We start from the raw sequence: 19,128 nt of genomic DNA on the forward strand, positions 1-19,128 counted from the left end.
GATGGAATGTCCTATAAATATCAATTAAGTCCATCTTCTTTAATGTATCATTTAAAGCTTGTGTTTCCTTATTTATTTTCATTTTGGATGATCTGTCCATTGGTGAAAGTGGGGTGTAAAAGTCCCCTACTATGAGTGTGTTACTGTCGATTTCCCCTTTTATGGCTCTTAGTATTTGCCTTATGTATTGAGGTGCTCCTATGTTGGGTGCATAAATATTTACAATTGTTATATCTTCTTCTTGGATCGATCCCTTGAACATTATGTAGTGTCCTTCTTTGTCTCTTCTAATAGTCTTTATTTTAAAGTCTATTTTGTGTGATATAAGAATTGCTACTCCAGCTTTCTTTTGATTTCCATTTGCATGCAATATCTTTTTCCATCCCCTTACTTTCAATCTGTATGTGTCTCTAGGTCTGAAGTGGGTCTCTTGTAGACAGCATATATATGCGTCTTGGTTTTGTATCCATTCAGCCAATCTGTGTCTTTTGGTGGGAGCATTTAGTCCATTTACATTTAAGGTAATTATTGATATGTATGTTCCTATTCCCATTTCCTTAATTGCTTTGGGTTCGTTATTGTAGGTATATTCCTTCTGTTGTGTTTCTTGCCTAGAGAAGTTCCTTTAGCATTTGTTGTAAAGCTGGTTTGGTGGTGCTGAACTCTCTCAGCTTTTGCTTGTCTGTAAAGGTTTTAATTTCTCCATCAAATCTGAATGAGATCCTTGCTGGGTAGAGTAATCTTGGTTGCAGGTTTCTCTCCTTCATCACTTTAATTATGTCCTGCCACTCCCTTCTGGCTTGTAGAGTTTCTGCTGAGAGATCAGCTGTTAACCTGATGGGGATTCCCTTGTGTGTTATTTGTTTTTTTTCCCTTGCTGCTTTTAATATGATTTCTTTGTGTTTAATTTTTGACAGTTTGATTAATATGTGTCTTGGCGTATTTCTCCTTGGATTTATTCTGTATGGGACTCTCTGTGCCTCCTGGACTTGATTAACTATTTCTTTTCCCATATTAGGGAAGTTTTCAACTATAATCTCTTCAAATATTTTCTCAGTCCCTTTCTTTTTCTCTTCTTCTTCTGGAACCCCTATAATTCAAATGTTGGTGCGTTTAATGTTGTCCCAGAGGTCTCTGAGACTGTCCTCTGTTCTTTTCATTCTCTTTTCTTTATTTTGCTCTGCATCAGTTATTTCCACTATTTTATCTTCCACCTCACTTATCTGTTCTTCTGCCTCAGTTATTCTGCTATTGATCCCATCTAGAGTATTTTTCATTTCATTTATTGTGTTTTTAATCGATGCTTGATTCATCTTTAGTTCTTCTAGGTCCTTGTTAACTGTTTCTTGCATTTTGTCTATTCTATTTCCAAGATTTTGGATCTTGGAAATAGAATCTTGGATTATCTTTACTATCATTATTCTGAATTCTTTTTCAGGTAGACTGCCTATTACCTCTTCATTTGTTAGGTCTGGTAGGTTTTTATCTTGCTCCTTCACCTGCTGTGTGTTTTTCTGTCTTCTCATTTTGCTTATGTTACTGTGTTTGGGGTCTCCTTTTTGCAGGCTGCAGATTCGTAGTTCCCGTTGTTTTTGGTGTCTGTCCCCAGTGGCTAAGGTTGTTTCAGTAGGTTGTGTAGGCTTCCTGGTGGGAGGGACTAGTGCCTGTGTTTTGGTGTTTGAGGCTCGATCTTGTCTTTCTGGTGGACAGGTCCATGTCTGGTGGTGTGTTTTGGGGTGCCTGTGGCCTTATTATATTTTTAGGCAGCCTCTCTGCTAATGGGTGGGGTTGTGTTCCTGCCTTGCTAGTTGCTTGGCATAGGGTGACCAGCACTGTAGCTTGCTGGTCATTGACTGAAGCTGGGTGCTGGTGTTGAGATGGAGATCCCTGGGAGATTTTCGCTGCTTGATATTATGTGGAGCTGGGAGGTCTCTTGTGGACCCGTGTCCTCAAGTTGGCTCTCCCACTTCAGAGGCACAGCACTGACTCCTGGCTGCAGCACCAAGAGGCTTTCATCTATCCGGCTCAGAATAAAAGGGAGAAAAAGCTGAAAGAAAGAATTAGTAGAAGAAAGAAAGAGAGAGAGAAAGAAAGGAAGAAGGAAATAAAGGAAGGAAGGAAGGAAGAAAGAAAGAAAGGATGGACGGAGGGAGGAAGGACAGAAGGAAAGAAAGAAAGGAGGGAGGGAGGGAGGAAGGAAAGAGAAAGAGCGAATGGAAGAAGGGAGGGAGGGAGGGAGGAAGGAAAGAAAGAAAGAAAGAAAGAAAGACAGGAGGGAGGGAGGGAGGAAGGAAAGAAAAAGAAAGAGTGAAAGGAAGAAGGGAGGGAGGGAGGGAGGAAGGAAAGAAAGAGAGAAAGAAGGAAAGGAGGGGCGGAGGGAGGGAGGAAGGAAGGGAAGGTAGGAAAAAAGAAAGAGCAGGTAAAGTAAAATAGAATAAAGTATAAAATATAGTAGCGTTATTAAAATTAAAAAGTAATTATTGAAAAAAAAAACGGACAGATAGAACCCTGAGATATATGGTGGAAACAAAGCTATACAGAGAAAATCTCACACAGAAGCATACACATACACATTCAGAAAAAGAGAGCAGGGGGAAAAATCGAAAATCTTGCTCTCAAAGTCCACCTCCTCAATTGGAGGAAAAGGGGGAAAAGGGGGAAAAGTCTGAAATCTTGCTCTCAAAGTCCACCTCCTTAATTTGGGATAATTCGTTGTAAAAAGAGGAAAAGGGGGAAAAGCCTTAAATTTTGTCCTCAAAGTCCACTTCCTCAATTTGGGATGATTCGCTGTCCATTCATGCACTCCACAGATGCAGGGCACATCAAGTGGACCGTGGAGCTTTAATCCGCTGCCTCCGAGGCTGCACAGAGATTTCCCTGTCTCTTCTCTGCTCTCACAGCTCCCGGGTCTCAGCCTTGGACCTGGCCCCGCCTCTGCGCGTAGGTCGCCGGAGGGCGTCCGTTTTTCGCTCAGACAGGACGGGTTTAAAGGAGCCGCTGATTCGGGGGCTCTGGCTCACTCAGGCAGAGGGGAGGGAGGGGCACGCAGTGTGGGGCGGGCCTGCAGCGGCAGAGGCCGGCGTGACGTTGCACCAGACCGAGGCGCTCCGTGCGCTTTCCCGGGAAAGCCGTCCCTGGGTCCCGGGACCCCAGCAGTGGCGGGGTGGACAGTTACCTGCGCTCGCACACAGGCCTTGTGGCGGCGGCAGCAGTAGCCCCACCGTCCCACGCCGGTCTCCGGGGTCCGCGCCTTTAGCCGCGGCTCGCGCCCGTCTCTGGTGCTTCTTTAAGCAGCTCTCTTAATGCCCTCTCCTCGCACACCAGGAAACAAAAGGGAAGAAAAAGTCTCTTGCCTCTTCGGCAGCTCCAGACTTTTCCCCCGGATTCCCTCCGGCCTAGCCGTGGTGCACTAACCCCTTCAGGCTCTCTTCCTGCCGCCAGCCCCAGTCCTCTCCCTGCGCTCCGACTGAAACCCGATACCCGAGCCTCAGCTCCCAGCCCCGCCCGCCCCGGTGGCCGAGCAGACAAGCCTGTCGGGCTGTTGTGTGCCTGAGGGCACCGATCCTCTGTGCCGGAATCTCTCCGCTTTGCCCTCCACACCCCTGTTGCTGTGCTCTCCTCCGCTACTCCGAAGCTTTCCCCCTCCGCCACCTGCAGTCTCCGCCCGCGAAGGGGCTTGTAGTGTGTGGAAACCTTTCCTCCTTCACGGCTGCCTCCCACTGGTGCAGGTCCCGTCCCTATCCTTTTGTCTCTGTTTATTCTTTTTTCTTTTGTCCTACCCAGGCATGTGGGGAGTTTCTTGCCTTTTGGGGGGTCTGAGGTCTTCTGTCAGCGTTCAGTAGGTGTTCTGTAGGAGTTGTTCCACGTGTAGATGAATTTCTGATGTATCTGTGGGGAGGAACGTGATCTCCGCGTCTTACTCTTCCGCCATCTTCCTTTCTGCTCCATGGGTTATCTTTTAATGAAAGGAAAGATCTCTACACTCTCCAGAGCTTGTGACATAATTATCATTTAAATATTGATGAAATTATTAACAACTTCCCACTTTGCAACACCATTTCCTCATTTCCTACAATATCCCATCCATGTTTTGCCTTTGGATACAAAAGCAAAAGGAGTGAGATAGCATTTCCATATCTAAAGAGATTAGATGATTTCAACTAAATGTCAATTAAAAGGCTACAGTTTGTTTTAAATAAATATAAAAATATTTTATTAATATTTTTTGGAGACTTGTCAGCATTTCCAAAGAATGAAAGTGGACTAGCATTTGTACATGTCTTTCTGATGATATTCTCTATAGGTCCAGCCCACAGAGGTTTGCTCTCCCTCCTCCTTTGAGCTCAGAATAGTCCCCATCTGTGCATCTTTCTACCCCACTCTCATGCCAGCCAACGTGAGACTCCAAGTCCTGCAAAACTGAAAAGTAAATCTTCCTTGAAAAAAAAAGTAGGAATGTACTCTGATATACAGTAATAACTATACAGTTTAGTGTTGTTAATATAATTTAGCAAATAACTATTTCTATTAAACTCTCATTTCTCTTGAAATTTTAGGGTTTAATTATAGTTTACAGTATTACACTTTGTTTTTGTTTTACTTCTGAATACCCATGCAGAGATCCCAGAGACCACCTGTAGATAGGGGACTATATATACCTTTCCCCCTTTCCTAGGGAGCCTTACATTGAATTGATGGTATGTACTTACATTTACCCTTCAGGACAATTAACAAGATAAGAGCCCAACATCATTGGGAGAAGACCCTTTCTGAACCAAGTGCTCTTTTTCATAGTTCCTGAAGTGGTTTCTCTTCCCTTTTTTGAGTGTCCACAATGGTGTGAATCTTATTTTTGTGGCAAATCCGGAGTAAAGGAGACTCAGCTATAATACACTGCCTCTCATTTCACCCTCTCATCAACTGCAGGACATTGGTTCAATGGTATCTCTCTTTAGAACTCCATAGCATGACCCTTTTCTGTTCTTGGGCTGCTGGGTGTTTTCCAGTTGACTTATTATAATTTCTTTTTATTAATTCCCATCGAACATTTATCTCCTGCAAGATCTTAAAATTATTTAACCTCTATGAGTTATAGTTTTCCAATTTGTCAAATGGATAGTAACAATTTACCTAATAAGTTTCTAGCAAGAAATAAAATGAGGTAATATTTTCAAAGCACTTAGTAAAATATGTCATGCTAGTTCTCTTTATTTTTTTCCCCTAACTTCTCCTCTAGTCCCATTTTCTTTTCTTTCCTTACCTTCCCTTTTCTAGGTGCTAATAACAGACTTAAGCAGTTTCATTCAAATTTGGAAAGAGGATACTATAAAAATTGTGTAGAGATATTATTTATGACTTTAGATATGAAAATTCAACAAGATTTTCTAAAAACTTTAGCTGTCATATCTGAGATATACATCCATGAAAAACATTCCTTCTTTGTAAACTTATGCTTTAACTCCTTACTTTCTAAAGCAAAAATTAAAGGTTTATACTCTTAAAGTCAAGAAAAGATAGACTATCAAGACTATTTCAGTCTCCATTTTAGGTAGGAATTTAAATATTTTGTAATTAAAATAGACAATATTTGGCTGTTAAAATTATAAGCTTACATTAAAATATAGTATTAATCCTTGTTTCTTAGGTCCATGTAATGAAGCTGTGTTTCTGCAGGCATCAACACTCTGGAAGATAACATACCTTTGATCACAGAGTACATTTGGATAAACATAAATAACATTTTAATACAACATTATGTGTTTTGGAAAAGTTAGATAAAATCTTTTTCTTTTTTTCCTTCCATTCCTCTCAACTGCCTCTGTTTCTACCCAACTTTCTCTTTTATTTGCCTACCTTATTTAGAAGCATGATAGAAAAGCCAAGTCCTAAAAAAAAAAAATAATAATATGATGTGGACTCTAGTCTCAGACATAAAAATTTCTACTGTGTCGGTTTAGGAAACTTATTTAACTTTTCAGGTTCTATATTTAAGTTACACTATAACTATATTTTCTAACTTCAGAGCTGTTGGGAATATCAAATAAGTATATGTATGTAGATAGATTTTTTTATGTCAAACTTTCTTCAGATGTAAAGTATTATTATTAATTGACTTATATAGTGAAACAAAAAATATACTTTTAAAAATATTTATTTATTTTATTTATTCATTTTTGGTTGTGTTGGGTCTTCATCGCTGCACATGGGCTTTCTCTAGTTGCAGTGAGCGGGGGCTACTCTTCGTTGCGGTGCGCGGGCTTCTCATTGCGGTGGCTTCTCTTGTTGCAGAGCATAGGCTCTAGGTGCATGGGCTTCAGTAGTTGTTGCACGCAGACTCAGTAGTTGTGGCTCGCTGGCTCTAGAGTGCAGGCTCAGTAGTTGTGGCACACGAGCTTAGTTGCTCCACGGTATGTGGGATCTTCCCAGACTAGGGATCAAACCCGGGTCCCCTGCATTGGCAGTCAGATCCTTAACCACTGTGCCACCAGAGAAGTCCCCCAAAATATACCTTTTATTATGATATATTTTTTGATTCACATTTTATATTTTGGTCTTTAGTTACAAGCATATGTGATGAATTCCACTGTTGAAAACAGAAAAGAAATACTCTAAGTCTTTCTGTCTTTTGATGTGTATATCCTGTAGACCAATGGTCCTAATTGGGGGGAACCTTTATAATTTTGTCTCTGGTAAACCTAACAGTAATTTTACTAATTACCACAGCTCATGCTGGGAGCTCCTTACAGTGAGATAAGGTCACCCAAGAAACTAGACCACTAATACTAACCCACACTTTTTGGCAGTGTTTGGATTTAGAGTTGTAAGTGTTCAGAAATCACATTAGTCTATCCATATACTGCACTGAAAACATGGAATTCGGGCAGAAATACTCTGCATTTCATTATATAAAGATAAGTTTTTAAGTTGTGTTCTTTTCCTTAGAAAATGGAATAAACTCTGCCGTCTATGTTGGCCTTTAAAATATCACCCAATAGAATGGATGATTAAATTAATGGGAGAAGAACTTCTTGGAAAGAATGCTAAATTCTGAGCCAAAATGTAAACATCAGAAATAGTTTTTAGTTTCTAGTTCTTGCCAGATTGGTGGATTAGCTCAGACTGCTGACTTCTCTTAAAATCATCTCAAGAGAAACAATAGCATTCCAGGCACTAATAATAACAAAATAAAATGAAAACAACAAGAAATGTGAGAAACCCAAGGATAGACTGAAGGCTGTTTGACCTAGTATGGGGACCTGCGGTTCTGACTGCTGAGGCAGCAGTAAGAGGAGAGATTGGATAGTTAAAAAAGAACCTAAGCATTCAAATCAAGCAAATTTTTAAAAGTACAACAGAGCAAGCCCGGAGTAACAAAAAATAAGGAAATAACAAAAGTAGAGATAGACATAAGTTAAATGGAAAACAGAAGATTAACAAAAGAAAATCTCATTCTTTGAAAAGGTAAAGTAAGGAAAGTAAGTTAGACTGACCTCTGGCAAGAATAATCAAGGAAAAAGAAAAAAAGGGAAAGAAGAAATGCCAAAACAAAAAGTGTAGGACAAAAGGGGGAAATACTATAAACCCAACATAGATTGGATTTATAATCATAAAATAAAGATTATAAAATAAAATATAATAATACAAAGTTACAAAACATGATCATATAATAATATGGATATAGGAACTGTTGTAGTCAAGAGTCAAGATTTCTTTCTAGGATGTTCTGTCCTGACCACTGGAACCTCTCCTGAAGGTGCCTCTTTCTTAGGCTTTCCTCCCTGATGGGCCAAGTTTCTATTTTTAATTCCGTTTCTTAGGAGAGCTTCTGCTTCAGGCTACAAAAGCTAAGGCAATCTCTCTCCAACTCTCACTTTCCTACTCATTCTCTCCAACTTCCTCCATTCCTGTTGGGCAGCAAGAAAGAGAAGTGGGAAGGTAAGGGATCAGGATTGCACTACTTTGGAGTAGCCATGCAACTTGCTCTTCCCACTGTAATTCTAATTGCAGGTTTCCAAAAAAACATTATCACATATATTAGTATGGACTCATATATAAGGTGCTTTATGGGTTAAACCTACTTTGTAATCTGGCCTGGGGTCCTAATCACCATATGAAGTCATTTCACCTGAACCTCTAGCTTAAGGGTTTCAAATTTTAGCTGTCAGATTTGTCCAGAAGTGCAAAATGAGGCTTTCTTACAAATGAGAATCCTAATGGAATGTTCACACTAGAATAAGATAATTCTGGGAGTGGGTGATTCAAGAGGAGGGACAAATGAATTCAGGGAAAGAATACTCAAGACTTAAGATTGCCTAGGTCTCACTGGGCCTCCAGAAAGACCACGATGATGTAAAGTATTGTTTCTATGGGAAAATATTATAACCTACTTTGGTAGGCTAAATAATGACCCCCTAAAGATGTTCATGTCCTGTCCTTAGAACCTCTAATGTTACCTTAAATGTTGTCTTTGAAGATTAAGTTAAGGATCTTGAGATGGAGACATTATTCTGTATTATCTGGGTGGTTCCAATGTAGTCACAAATGTTCTTAAACAAGAGAGGCAAGAGGTCAGAGTTGGTAGTAGGATATATGACAATGAAGCAAGAGTTGAGAGTGATATGAGGATGGGGCCATGAGCCAAGGAATGCAGGTGGCTTGTAGAAGCTGAAAAAACTGAGGAAATAGATTCTCCCTTGGAGTTCCTAGAAGGAATGCAGCCCTAACAACACCTTAATTTTAGACCTCTGATCCATGTAACTGTAAGATAATAAATCTGTGTTATTTTAGGCCACTAAGATTGTGTTGATTTGTCACAAAAGCAATTGGAAAGGAATATACACACTGACTTCAAATGAGCCTTTAAACCCATCTGTGATAAACTGCACTCTCCAAAGGTGGCTGCAAAAATATCTCCCATCTCACATACTCTTCTGCAATGTCATCTTGCCACTTCCCCATCACTATGTGGAATCTATCCTTTTTTCCATCCTCCAAATCAGGGTGGACCTGGAGACTGCTTTGATCAGTAGACTATGGTGCAAGTGATACAATGCCTCTTAACTGGCCTGGCAGCTTCCGCCTTCTTCCTCTTGCAAGCTAGGTACCATGAAAGCAGTGCCACTTTAGGACTGCATACTCAGGGAAACTCAACCACATGGAGAAGCCCTGAAGCATGGCATACCGTGTGGAGATAGAGATGCTAAGGAACCTGAGCTGTCAGACATATGAGTGAAAAACCATCCAGGAGGTGGATCTTCCAGACCCAGCCACCCTGGCTGATCCCATGTGCAGCAGAGACAAACAGCTTAACTAAACCCTTTCTAAAAATTTGATCCACGGATCATGAGCAAAATAGAATGATTATTTTAAGCCACTAATTTCGGGAGTTGTTTGTTACTCAGCAAAAGATAACCAAAAGACCACCTTTTTAGTGAGTTGGTTACTATCTGTCCAATGAACTGATACATATAATGTCTTCAGTGGCTATTAAGAAATGTTATGTTGTTGGCACTAAATGACACCTGGTTAATTTAAAGTCTGTACATATTTTATCTCTATTATTTCAGCTGTTATTTCTGCCAGATTGCTATATCTAATTTCACAGAGTTCTAGTAAGAAATAAAATGAATAAAGTAAACCTGCTTTGTAATACTGAGGCATTATACAAATATTATTTTGTTAGTCTCTATGCAACACTGGAAGTATTGGAAGTTGCCTAAGGCAACCAGAAACACTGACTTATTCTACTGACTTAATTATAGACAATTTCTAAATTAGGCTCTGGTCTATAGATTTGAGGGTGACTTTAGGTCTCTGCTACAGAATTAAGAACATAGATTTATGTGGCAATAAATTTCCCTACTAATTCAAGATATTTTTCACTTCTGGCTTTAAGGTTCTTTTCCAAAGAGAAGCCTCTATAAATCTATTTTTCATGATTCTGTGTTTATTGCAATCTTGCTTGTAGACTTTTAATTTTTCAAAAAGGTGGATGGAAACATTTAGGATTGACATTTTGAATGCTGAATCATGTAAATCTACAGAAGCATAAATATTCTACCACTTTGGATAATTTCTACCATGATTTCAGATCAAGTAAGTGTGTCTGCTCTAAGATTACACTTGTTTGTGTTTACAGGTTGTCTTGGCTCCTTCCGAGCTGGATTATTCACTGCTGCTCGTCTGTCAACTAATGCTTACCCTGACCTAAGGAGCTGTGTCAATGGTAAACACCTCTACCATCAGTTTAAAAAACAAAACAAAACAAAAACCTGCAAGTAAATTACCCCCATATAAATATAACTAATGTTTAAAAATCAACAAATGAGCCCTTGAAGGACTGCAAGGCCCAGCAAGGAGGTATTCTCAAAATGCATTTGAAGGAATGTTTTTTATTTTTTTTATTTTTATTTTTTTGGCCATGCCACATGACTCTAACACTGGATCAAATTGGCCAAATAATTATTTCTTTCAGTATTTATTTATTTGTTTATTATTTATTTAGTTTAAACTTTTTATTGAAGTATCATATATATATGTATGTATGTGTACAGCAATGTACACGAAAGATGAATTTTTTTTCTTTTTTTTTCTTTTTGACCACATTGTGTGGCTTGTGGGCTCTTAGTTTCCCCACTAGAGATTGAACCCGGGCCACAGCAGTGAAAGCGCTGAGTCCTAACCACTGGACTGCCAAGGAACTCCCTGAAGGAATGTTTTTTAGAAGTAAATGCTGCTGTTTTACTTAAAATGAATTTTCCACCTAATGTTTAAATTGAAGTGTTCCTTGTTTGCCAAACTTTAGGTCATTGACTTCAGAATTTTATTCCCAAGAGCTTTAATTTGGCTGTTGTTGCATAATCATGTACTTATGACCAAATGTTACAGTTGATTAATAGGTCAAAGTGGAACCACGTTTATTTTTCTGACTTTTGGCATCAACGATATAAATGTGGAAAATCTTGTGATATCAGGTTAGCCTTTTCCCCCTGAAGTTCACATAAGGCCTAGTGATAATTCTCATAGATTACTTGTCTCTAGTTTATCAATTTCCTGACTTAGAGTCAGAGAGAAAAAGGTGAAATTGCGACTTATAAATTGTGATGTTTGTCCAGTGAATATTTTACATGCAGCACTGGCATTATTGAGATATTCATTCATGTGCATTTTCTATAATTCAAAATTAGTTGTAACTACGCAAGTAAAACAGTTTGCCTAAATGTGTCTATTTAATTCATACTTTATTTTTTTTATTTACCAAAGGACAGAAAAATAATTTGTTAATTTCCTGATTAACCTGTTTTCTGTCATTTTAACTAATACCTAATTTTCAAAAAATTTGATTTTATGAGGACTTTTTTGAAAATTTCAGTAATTAGGTTTTAATTAGATTAAAAAATTTTTTTGTTTGCAAGTAACAGTTTGCTTTGCTAACATAAGCAAAGGAGAATGTAAAGGAAGGGTGGAAGGAACTTGCAGATGAGCTAGGAAGGCTGGAGAAACAGGTGTGGAAGCATGCAGGAGCCAGGGACCGTTGCAGTGTCTAGTGAGGTGAGAGTGACCACAAATAAGTCAAGACACAAATGGGCATATCATTTAAGATAGTGATAAAGTGCTGTGACATTTTATGAAGAAAATGTCCCTCCTTAGGAATCACAGTATTCTGCTACCTGTTGCCCAATGTCTGAAAACCATTTGACTAGAATTCTATTTATTTAAAGCAGGAGAATAAATCTGGTCCCTGTTATTCTATCTTAGCCCAATTTGGAAGTTCCAAATTTTTCTATTGATACTACACTATTTCTGTTGATATTGAGTAGTTTTATTGCTCTGCCTACCTCATGGAATTGTTTTAAGGATCAAATAAGGTAATATATGAAAAGAATATTAAATTACAGTTATAAAGTACTGTATATATTTGCAAATATAAAAGCAGTTCCCTTTTACAAAATAATTATAAAGATTTGTCTAATGGATCTACTTTTCTTAATGAAAAAGTATTTGAAGGAATGAGTTGTAATATTTTTCCATTGACCATAAGCTTTGTGCACAGGATTCTATTAAAGGGCGTATAATTCTATTTTACCATGGCATGTGGTAAAAATTAAATAGATATATATTTCCTTCAGCCATTTCAGACCAGTGTAATCCTCTGCCATGCAATGAAGATGGATATATGTCCTGCAAAGATGGCCAAGCTACCTTCACTTGCATTTGTAAATCAGGTTGGCAAGGAGAGAAGTGTGAATTTGGTATGTATAATAAAGCCAGCTGGCTCATCTGGATTGGCCTCCTGAAAAGTTCTCTGAAGGTTTTATTACTTTAAAAGTAACTTATTTCCTCCTTTTTAGATATAAATGAATGCAAAGGTCCTTCAAATGTAAATGGAGGTTGTAGCCAGATCTGTGATAATACACCTGGAAGTTACCACTGTTCCTGTAAAAGTGGTTTTGTTATGCTTTCAAATAAAAAGGACTGCAAAGGTAAGAGTAAGAAGGTAGACTAAAAAGGTATTTACTATGTGAGAGCAAAATTCAGTTAGAGGAATTTCCCCAGGAAATTCTTGGAAAACTCGTAGGTGGTGAGTGCTTGTAATAAGTATACATTATTATCTACCTTGAAACCTTGTGATACTATGGGACTGCCTTTGGTTTATTGTTTATAGAGTATTTTTTTATTCACAGAGTATTTTGTTGTCTTCTTATTGTGTGTACATGTGTGTACATGCACGTGTTTTAATGAAGAATTTCATTATATGGTGATAAAATGCAAGTCCTTGCATACTACAGTCTTTGTGAAATCGTTGTTTATCCTTTTTCTTCCAGACACTATAATATTATATCCTTTATTCCGATAAGATAAACGGTTTACAAATAAATCACCACAATCCTTAATAACTTCTTTCACTGTATTTTATATTTTCTTGTCAGAAATACCTTTCTAATTTCCAATATAAACCCTTCATCTTGCACCTCATTTCCTGTTGTGATTTTGAAAAAGACGAAACTCTGGTTTTCCTTCTCTTTATACATCTAAGATCACATCACTGGTCATAACTTTTTTTTCTTTTGTAATTTCAGACTTAAATAATTCCAGTCAGTTAGTTTAGCTTTTTAAGTCATTTTACTACTGTATTTGTTTTTTTTTTAATTATGCTTCTCTTTCCCCCAAATTTTACCTTTCTTTTTTCTGCATAATGTCTTTTCCATTAGACTGCTTTAACTACCTTTACTAAATCTTCAAATATAAGTGCTAGGTACGTGGATGACTAAAAATGAAATTCTCCAGCCTGGAGTTAAATTTTGCCTTTAGAAAATGGGAGCAAGTTATTCTTTCTTCTCTCCTTTCCTCCTTCCCTTCCTTTCTTCCTTCTTTCCTTCCTTTTCTTCCTTCTTCCCTTCCTCCCTGTCGTCCTCCTTCTCCCCCCTCTCTTTTTCTTTCTCCCCCCACTTCTCCTCTTTTGGTGATGAAGTAAAAAAATTTAGTAAGTTAAAATGTCAAGTTTTCTTTTTCAACTCTATTCATATCTGCTTTGGTAAATCCTTACATTGAATTCATATTCAAGGAGTGGTCTGTCCCTCACTGCATTGTAGTGTTTAGTCTAGCATAGTTTACTATAATATCATTTAAAGTGCAAATGAGTGACTCTAAGGTGAACTGTATAAGCTAACGATTTATTATGAGCAGTTATCCAATTTCAGATTATATATCTTTCTTGTTTGCCTACTTGAAGGTGTTTGAGGTTAGAGATTTAGAATATCAATATCATTAAAACACCAGTTATAGAAAACCATTATAATGAAGGGATACCATATACATTCCACAAGCAAATAATACCCATTAAAACTTCTACATCTAAATACTTGAATAGTCTATACTGCTAAAGAATTTGCGATTTATATTTTTAATTAATAGGAATTTAATCCTTATCCATTGAGTTAATACACCTTAACAAAAAGTTCTTTTATAAATGAGTGTCTCTGATGATCAGAATGTATGTTCTTGTGTTCTTCATTTACATAGTCTTTTATCCATGATACCTAAGTAATAAAATACAGACCTAGAAGAAGAATATGTATACAACTGTTACAATAGGGCCTTTGCTAAAATGTGGATATGGCTGGGATTAAGCTGCCAGTAAATGTGCAAAAATGCAAGAATAAAACTTTTCATCAGACATTAGATGTCAGTGTAGAGTCATAAAATGTACGTGCTATAACCGACACTCATATGATTTAAATGAGTCCTTGTAATATGCCTCAAACCAAATAAATTTAGTCATATGTTTTTACTTTCTGTTGAAAATATGGATTTTATAGCTCTTTTTAGAAAAGTAAGTATTTTTGAAGTAATTGTAGATTCACATGCAGTTGTAAGAAATAATAAAAAGAGATCCCATGTACCCTTTCCCCAATTTCTCCCGATAGTAAAATCTTACAAAACTATAGTACCTTATAACACCCAGGATATTGTCACCAATACAATCAACATACAGAAAAATTCCCTTACCACAAGGGATTGATTCATTTATTTTTGTGCAGGTCATTTTAAATAGAGAAATGTCTGAAAATTTGGCTATTAGTCTGTGGAAAAATTAAATTATCAATATCAACTTTTTAGAGTAGAAAATATATTTTTCATTCTGAGCTCACCTTTCCTCAGAGAGTACAAATGAAAAGAGTTCACTAATAATTACACTTCTATTGAACTATTTCTGTCACTTGTTTTGTTTTTCTCACAGGTGCTTATTCAGTAACTAGTTGCAATCAATACTTGGTCTCCTACTCTACTATGTAATATAATAAATGCATCTGAAATTTCTGGAATAGTAATTTAACACTAAAATTTACGCTGAATTAGCTGCACTTTATAAATACTTTAACACCTTACCCAATCCCATTTTATATTTGAATCACTCTTGAATACTTTAAGCCACAATAATAGTATGCAGATTTAGCTATTGTCCATTTCCAAAGGAAAGGTACAAGACTGATGAGCCATCTCATTTTTATTTTTTATATTTGTGATAATGCAGAGTAAATATGCTGTTAAGACCATATTTCAGAAACATGTATTTAAGAATACATATTAAGAATATGATGAGTCTCTTCTTCCATTTATTTTCATACTGTATCCTGGTAGATAAGAAAAAAAAGCACTTTTTTTTTCTTTTACGTGACTACAAAGGAAATAGCAACCATCAATCAAATTCCCTATGTATTTGTATAAAGAAATCATATTTAGTGAACTAATATATGATGATAGATTTAATATTTTGCTATTCCCAGGCCACTTTGTTGTCTCATTAGATATATTAAACTAGATCCAGGAAACACAAATCAAAGGGTCTTTGCTAGTATCTTCTGGTATGGGAAAAATGTTTTTTAATATACTGGTTTCATTTATAGATGTGGATGAATGCTCTGTGAAGCCAAGCATTTGTGGCACAGCTGTGTGCAAGAACATCCCAGGAGACTTTGAATGTGAATGCAGTGAAGGCTACAGATACAATCCCATATCAAAGTCTTGTGAAGGTAAAGTTCTGGTGGTGTCATTGGTGGTGAAGAGGGTGTTTGCATGCTGATTTGATATGAGAAGCATTGGTTCTTTAGTAGTATGCAATCTGATTGGCCCTCTACGCTGTATATGAATTGGAGACCTCCCATATATGATAGAAGCAAAAGAACACATTTTTAAAATTATTTATTTATTTATTTACTTTTGGCTGCATTGGGTCTTCGTTGCTGTGCACGGGCTTTTCTCTAGTTGCAGCAAGCGGGGGCTACTCTTCATTGCCGTGTGCGGGCTTCTCACTGCGGTGGCTTCTCTTGTTGCAGAGCACGGGCTCTAGGCATGCGGGCTTCAGTAGTTGTGGCTCATGGGCTCTAGGGCGCAGGCTCAGTACTTGTGGTGGACGGGCTTAGTTGCTCTGGCTTGTGGGATCTTCCCGGACCAGGGATCGAACCCGTGTCCTGTACACTGGCAGGCGGATTCTTAACCACTGCGCCACCAGGGAAAAAACACATTTTATAATATTCAAAGATAAAAAGAACTTCAAGCTCGTAGGAAGAACACATGCACAAAAAGAAAGGCAAATTTAAAAATCACGTGGGTGTTACAACAAGGGTGGTTAGAAACCTTCGGTTTTATACCAAGCTTTTCAATGATTTTCTGTGAATATATCAGTGTGCCTTTTATTGTAAAATAGTAAATGACCTAGTTCTATTATACTTAAATACATGTAAAAGAAAATCTCTTCATAACCAAATGATAACCAAGCTCTAAAACCTTGAGAAGTACTGATTAGTAATGTCAGTGCCTGTGGTTTTGGGAGAACCCCTTGGAGCTTATGATTACTTCATTTGGCTCCAGTGGTGCTGTCATGTGTGCCTCAGGTAGCTTAGATGTGTTAGAGCAGGAGTCCCGAACGGCCGGGCCTACACCGGTCCACGACCTGTTAGGAACAGGCCACAGAGCAGGAGGTGAGGGGCGGATGAGCAAGTGAAGCTCCATCTGCCGCTCCCCGTCGCCCCCCATCACTCACATTACCTCCTGAACCATCCCCCCACCGTCCGTGGAAAAATTGTCTTCCACAAAACCAGTCCCTGGTGCCAAAAAGGTTGGGGACCACTGTGTTAGAGAGATTTTTTTTTTTAAGTGTGGATATATATAAATTATCTCATATCCTCCTTTGAATTTTTTAAAATTTCAAAATGAATTTAATACCATGACTAAAACTAATCAAATCAATAATTTTTCTATTGTGGCAAAATGTATATATAAGATGTGCCCTTTAACCATTTTTAAGTGTACAATTCAGGGGCATTAATTACATTCACACAGTTATGCAGCCATTACCATATCTGTTCCAAAACTTTTCCAAACAGAACTCTGTAACTGTTAAGCAATAAATTCCCCCTCCTCCCTTTCCCAGCCCCTGATAACCTCCAACTACTTCTGTCTCTATGAGTTTGCCTAAATTGATAATAATCTTAGAATCGTTTTTTTTTCAACTATTTGTACTCCTTTTGAGATTTTGATGTGTTATATCCTTATGCACTCACTGAAAATTATCCTCCCAACCCACCATTTCTACTCTCCCACCACTCCAGGTGGAAATTACTGTAGTAAGCCCTAAGCATTTGCAGACTTATTATTAGCCAACTTCATCATCAATATTGTAGTTATATTCAATGAATGACAGATTTTTAAAAAAATATATAAATGTGAAAATATAAATATATTTATATAAATATATAATACTTTATTACTCTAGTTATACTATTCAATTTTTATGGTACTGAGGGTTAACTAATTTGGGGGGTCTATTTTAAGGGAGAACTTATATGCTATAATAGTATTTGAGTTTGGGAATTTTCAAAGATCACAGGGTGTATTCATCAAAAAGGTCAAGGATCATAGGTAGCTCTGAAGTGTACTTTAGTTGAAGTATCTTATTACAGCTTTTCACGAATGATTTTCTTAAAATATGGAGTAGGAACAGGGACCATATAGAAGATTTCACAGTATGGGAGGTAATAGCACAGTGAGGTTTTTTGTTTTTTTGTTTTTTATGTTTTTACATAAGAAATAAATATATGTCCTTAAATTTATTGTCACCAGTAATCATTGCATTATGGAAAGTGAAATTTTCTTGATATGTTCATTTAATCTCCAATTATATTAACCTTCAATTAAAAGAGATCTTTTCTTCCCTTCCCTTCCCTATCTTCCTATCCTCCCCTCCCTCTTCCTCCCCTCCTCTCCCCTTCCCTTCCCTTCCTTTTCTTCAAAGCAAAGAGTTAAGAAGTAGTGTCAATGGAATTCATATGATCAGATGTGACAGTTACGTGGAGACTCTCAGTCTTTTTTTCTTCAAAATCATAAAATTAATATAATTGTTATATCTTTATTAATTATTAATTACTGAAAGTTATTCATTAAATTTGTTGGTCAGGTATATAAATAAATAGAAATTACACTTGTAACTCACTTAAATTTCCATGGCAAGTGTATAAATGTGATTTGATGTCAAAGGATTTTCTTTCACTAAGGATTTATTATCATTGATTATCTCATACTAAAATCAACATAGTCCTTCTTCTGTGGGATTGAACATTTAGGAGATATTAAAATTTATGTTCTCTTTTACCCCAGATGTGGACGAATGCTCTGAGAACATCTGTGCTCAACTTTGTGTCAATCACCCTGGAGGTTACTCTTGTTACTGTGATGGGAAGAAAGGATTCAAACTTGCTCAAGATCAGAAGAGTTGTGAGGTAACATTTTGCAAGGCTAACCTTCCCATCTCTTTTTTAAAATGAAAGAACAAGGTACTTTTCTCCACATAGTTGAGATAAATCGAGAGAATACAGATGTCTATCATAATTGCTATAGTTCAAAGCAGGCTATGAGTCACAATCTATTTTACTAATTTTGGTCATGTAAGTGGTAAACATTGTGGATAATTAGTGACTGTATTAAAAAAAAGAAAAGCTGCAGGGCCACAGTTCAGAGAGTGCTCATCTGTATAGCCTGTACATTTATAAAATGCAAAGTGTATGTTTATTTAAGACACTAAGAAAAGCTGAGGTTTATACTCCTCTTTGTGAGAAAAAAGTCTTTCATAGAACTTTAGAGAAAACATTTTCCAGTGTCTGCTTTTCTTTATCGCACACTGACAAGTTTGATCATGCCGCAGGCATGTTAGTACTTGCAGGAGTGCTCATAAAATCTCAGGTGGGAACAACTTTGTCAGAGTAGAATTTAGTTGGGGCTTAAGTATATCGAAATTCAGAGAGGTCAATTTTGTTAATTTGTATCTCTCAAAATTGCTTTTAGTTACTAAAATTCAATTCATAATTGATCCAGAAATTGAATGTTGGGGGTAGGTTCTAGTTCTTCTTCCATTGTAATAAATAGGTCAACATTTGAAGCTCTTTTTTTTTTTCCTAAATAAGGATCACATGTTAGTGATCTTTAGTCAAATTCTTGAATCTCTTTTAATTTTTAAAAGTTAAAGTGAAATTTCAAATGCTTATGAAGCAGACAGTAAAAAAAGCTCTAAACTAAATAATGATTTAATCATGAATTTACACATACCTCTATATCTGCTACCCAGAGAAAGCT

General features: G+C 37.1%; 1 protein-coding gene across 1 annotated transcript in view; it reads left to right on the top strand.

Annotated features, from left to right (window-relative positions):
* The window catches only part of PROS1 (protein S), a gene marked incomplete at its 3' end in the record, with an annotated part of 67,667 nt that overhangs the window by 28,826 nt on the left and 19,713 nt on the right, over window positions 1-19,128 (top strand). The window contains exons 4-8 of the mRNA XM_079705570.1: window positions 10,139-10,225; window positions 12,129-12,251; window positions 12,351-12,482; window positions 15,408-15,533; window positions 18,157-18,278. Coding sequence (XP_079561696.1) covers window positions 10,139-10,225; window positions 12,129-12,251; window positions 12,351-12,482; window positions 15,408-15,533; window positions 18,157-18,278 — 590 coding nt within the window. The remainder of the gene's footprint in view (window positions 1-10,138; window positions 10,226-12,128; window positions 12,252-12,350; window positions 12,483-15,407; window positions 15,534-18,156; window positions 18,279-19,128) is intronic.

The sequence above is a fragment of the Hyperoodon ampullatus genome (genome assembly GCF_949752795.1).
Source record: "Hyperoodon ampullatus genome assembly, chromosome: 5".
Taxonomy (NCBI): domain Eukaryota; kingdom Metazoa; phylum Chordata; class Mammalia; order Artiodactyla; family Ziphiidae; genus Hyperoodon; species Hyperoodon ampullatus.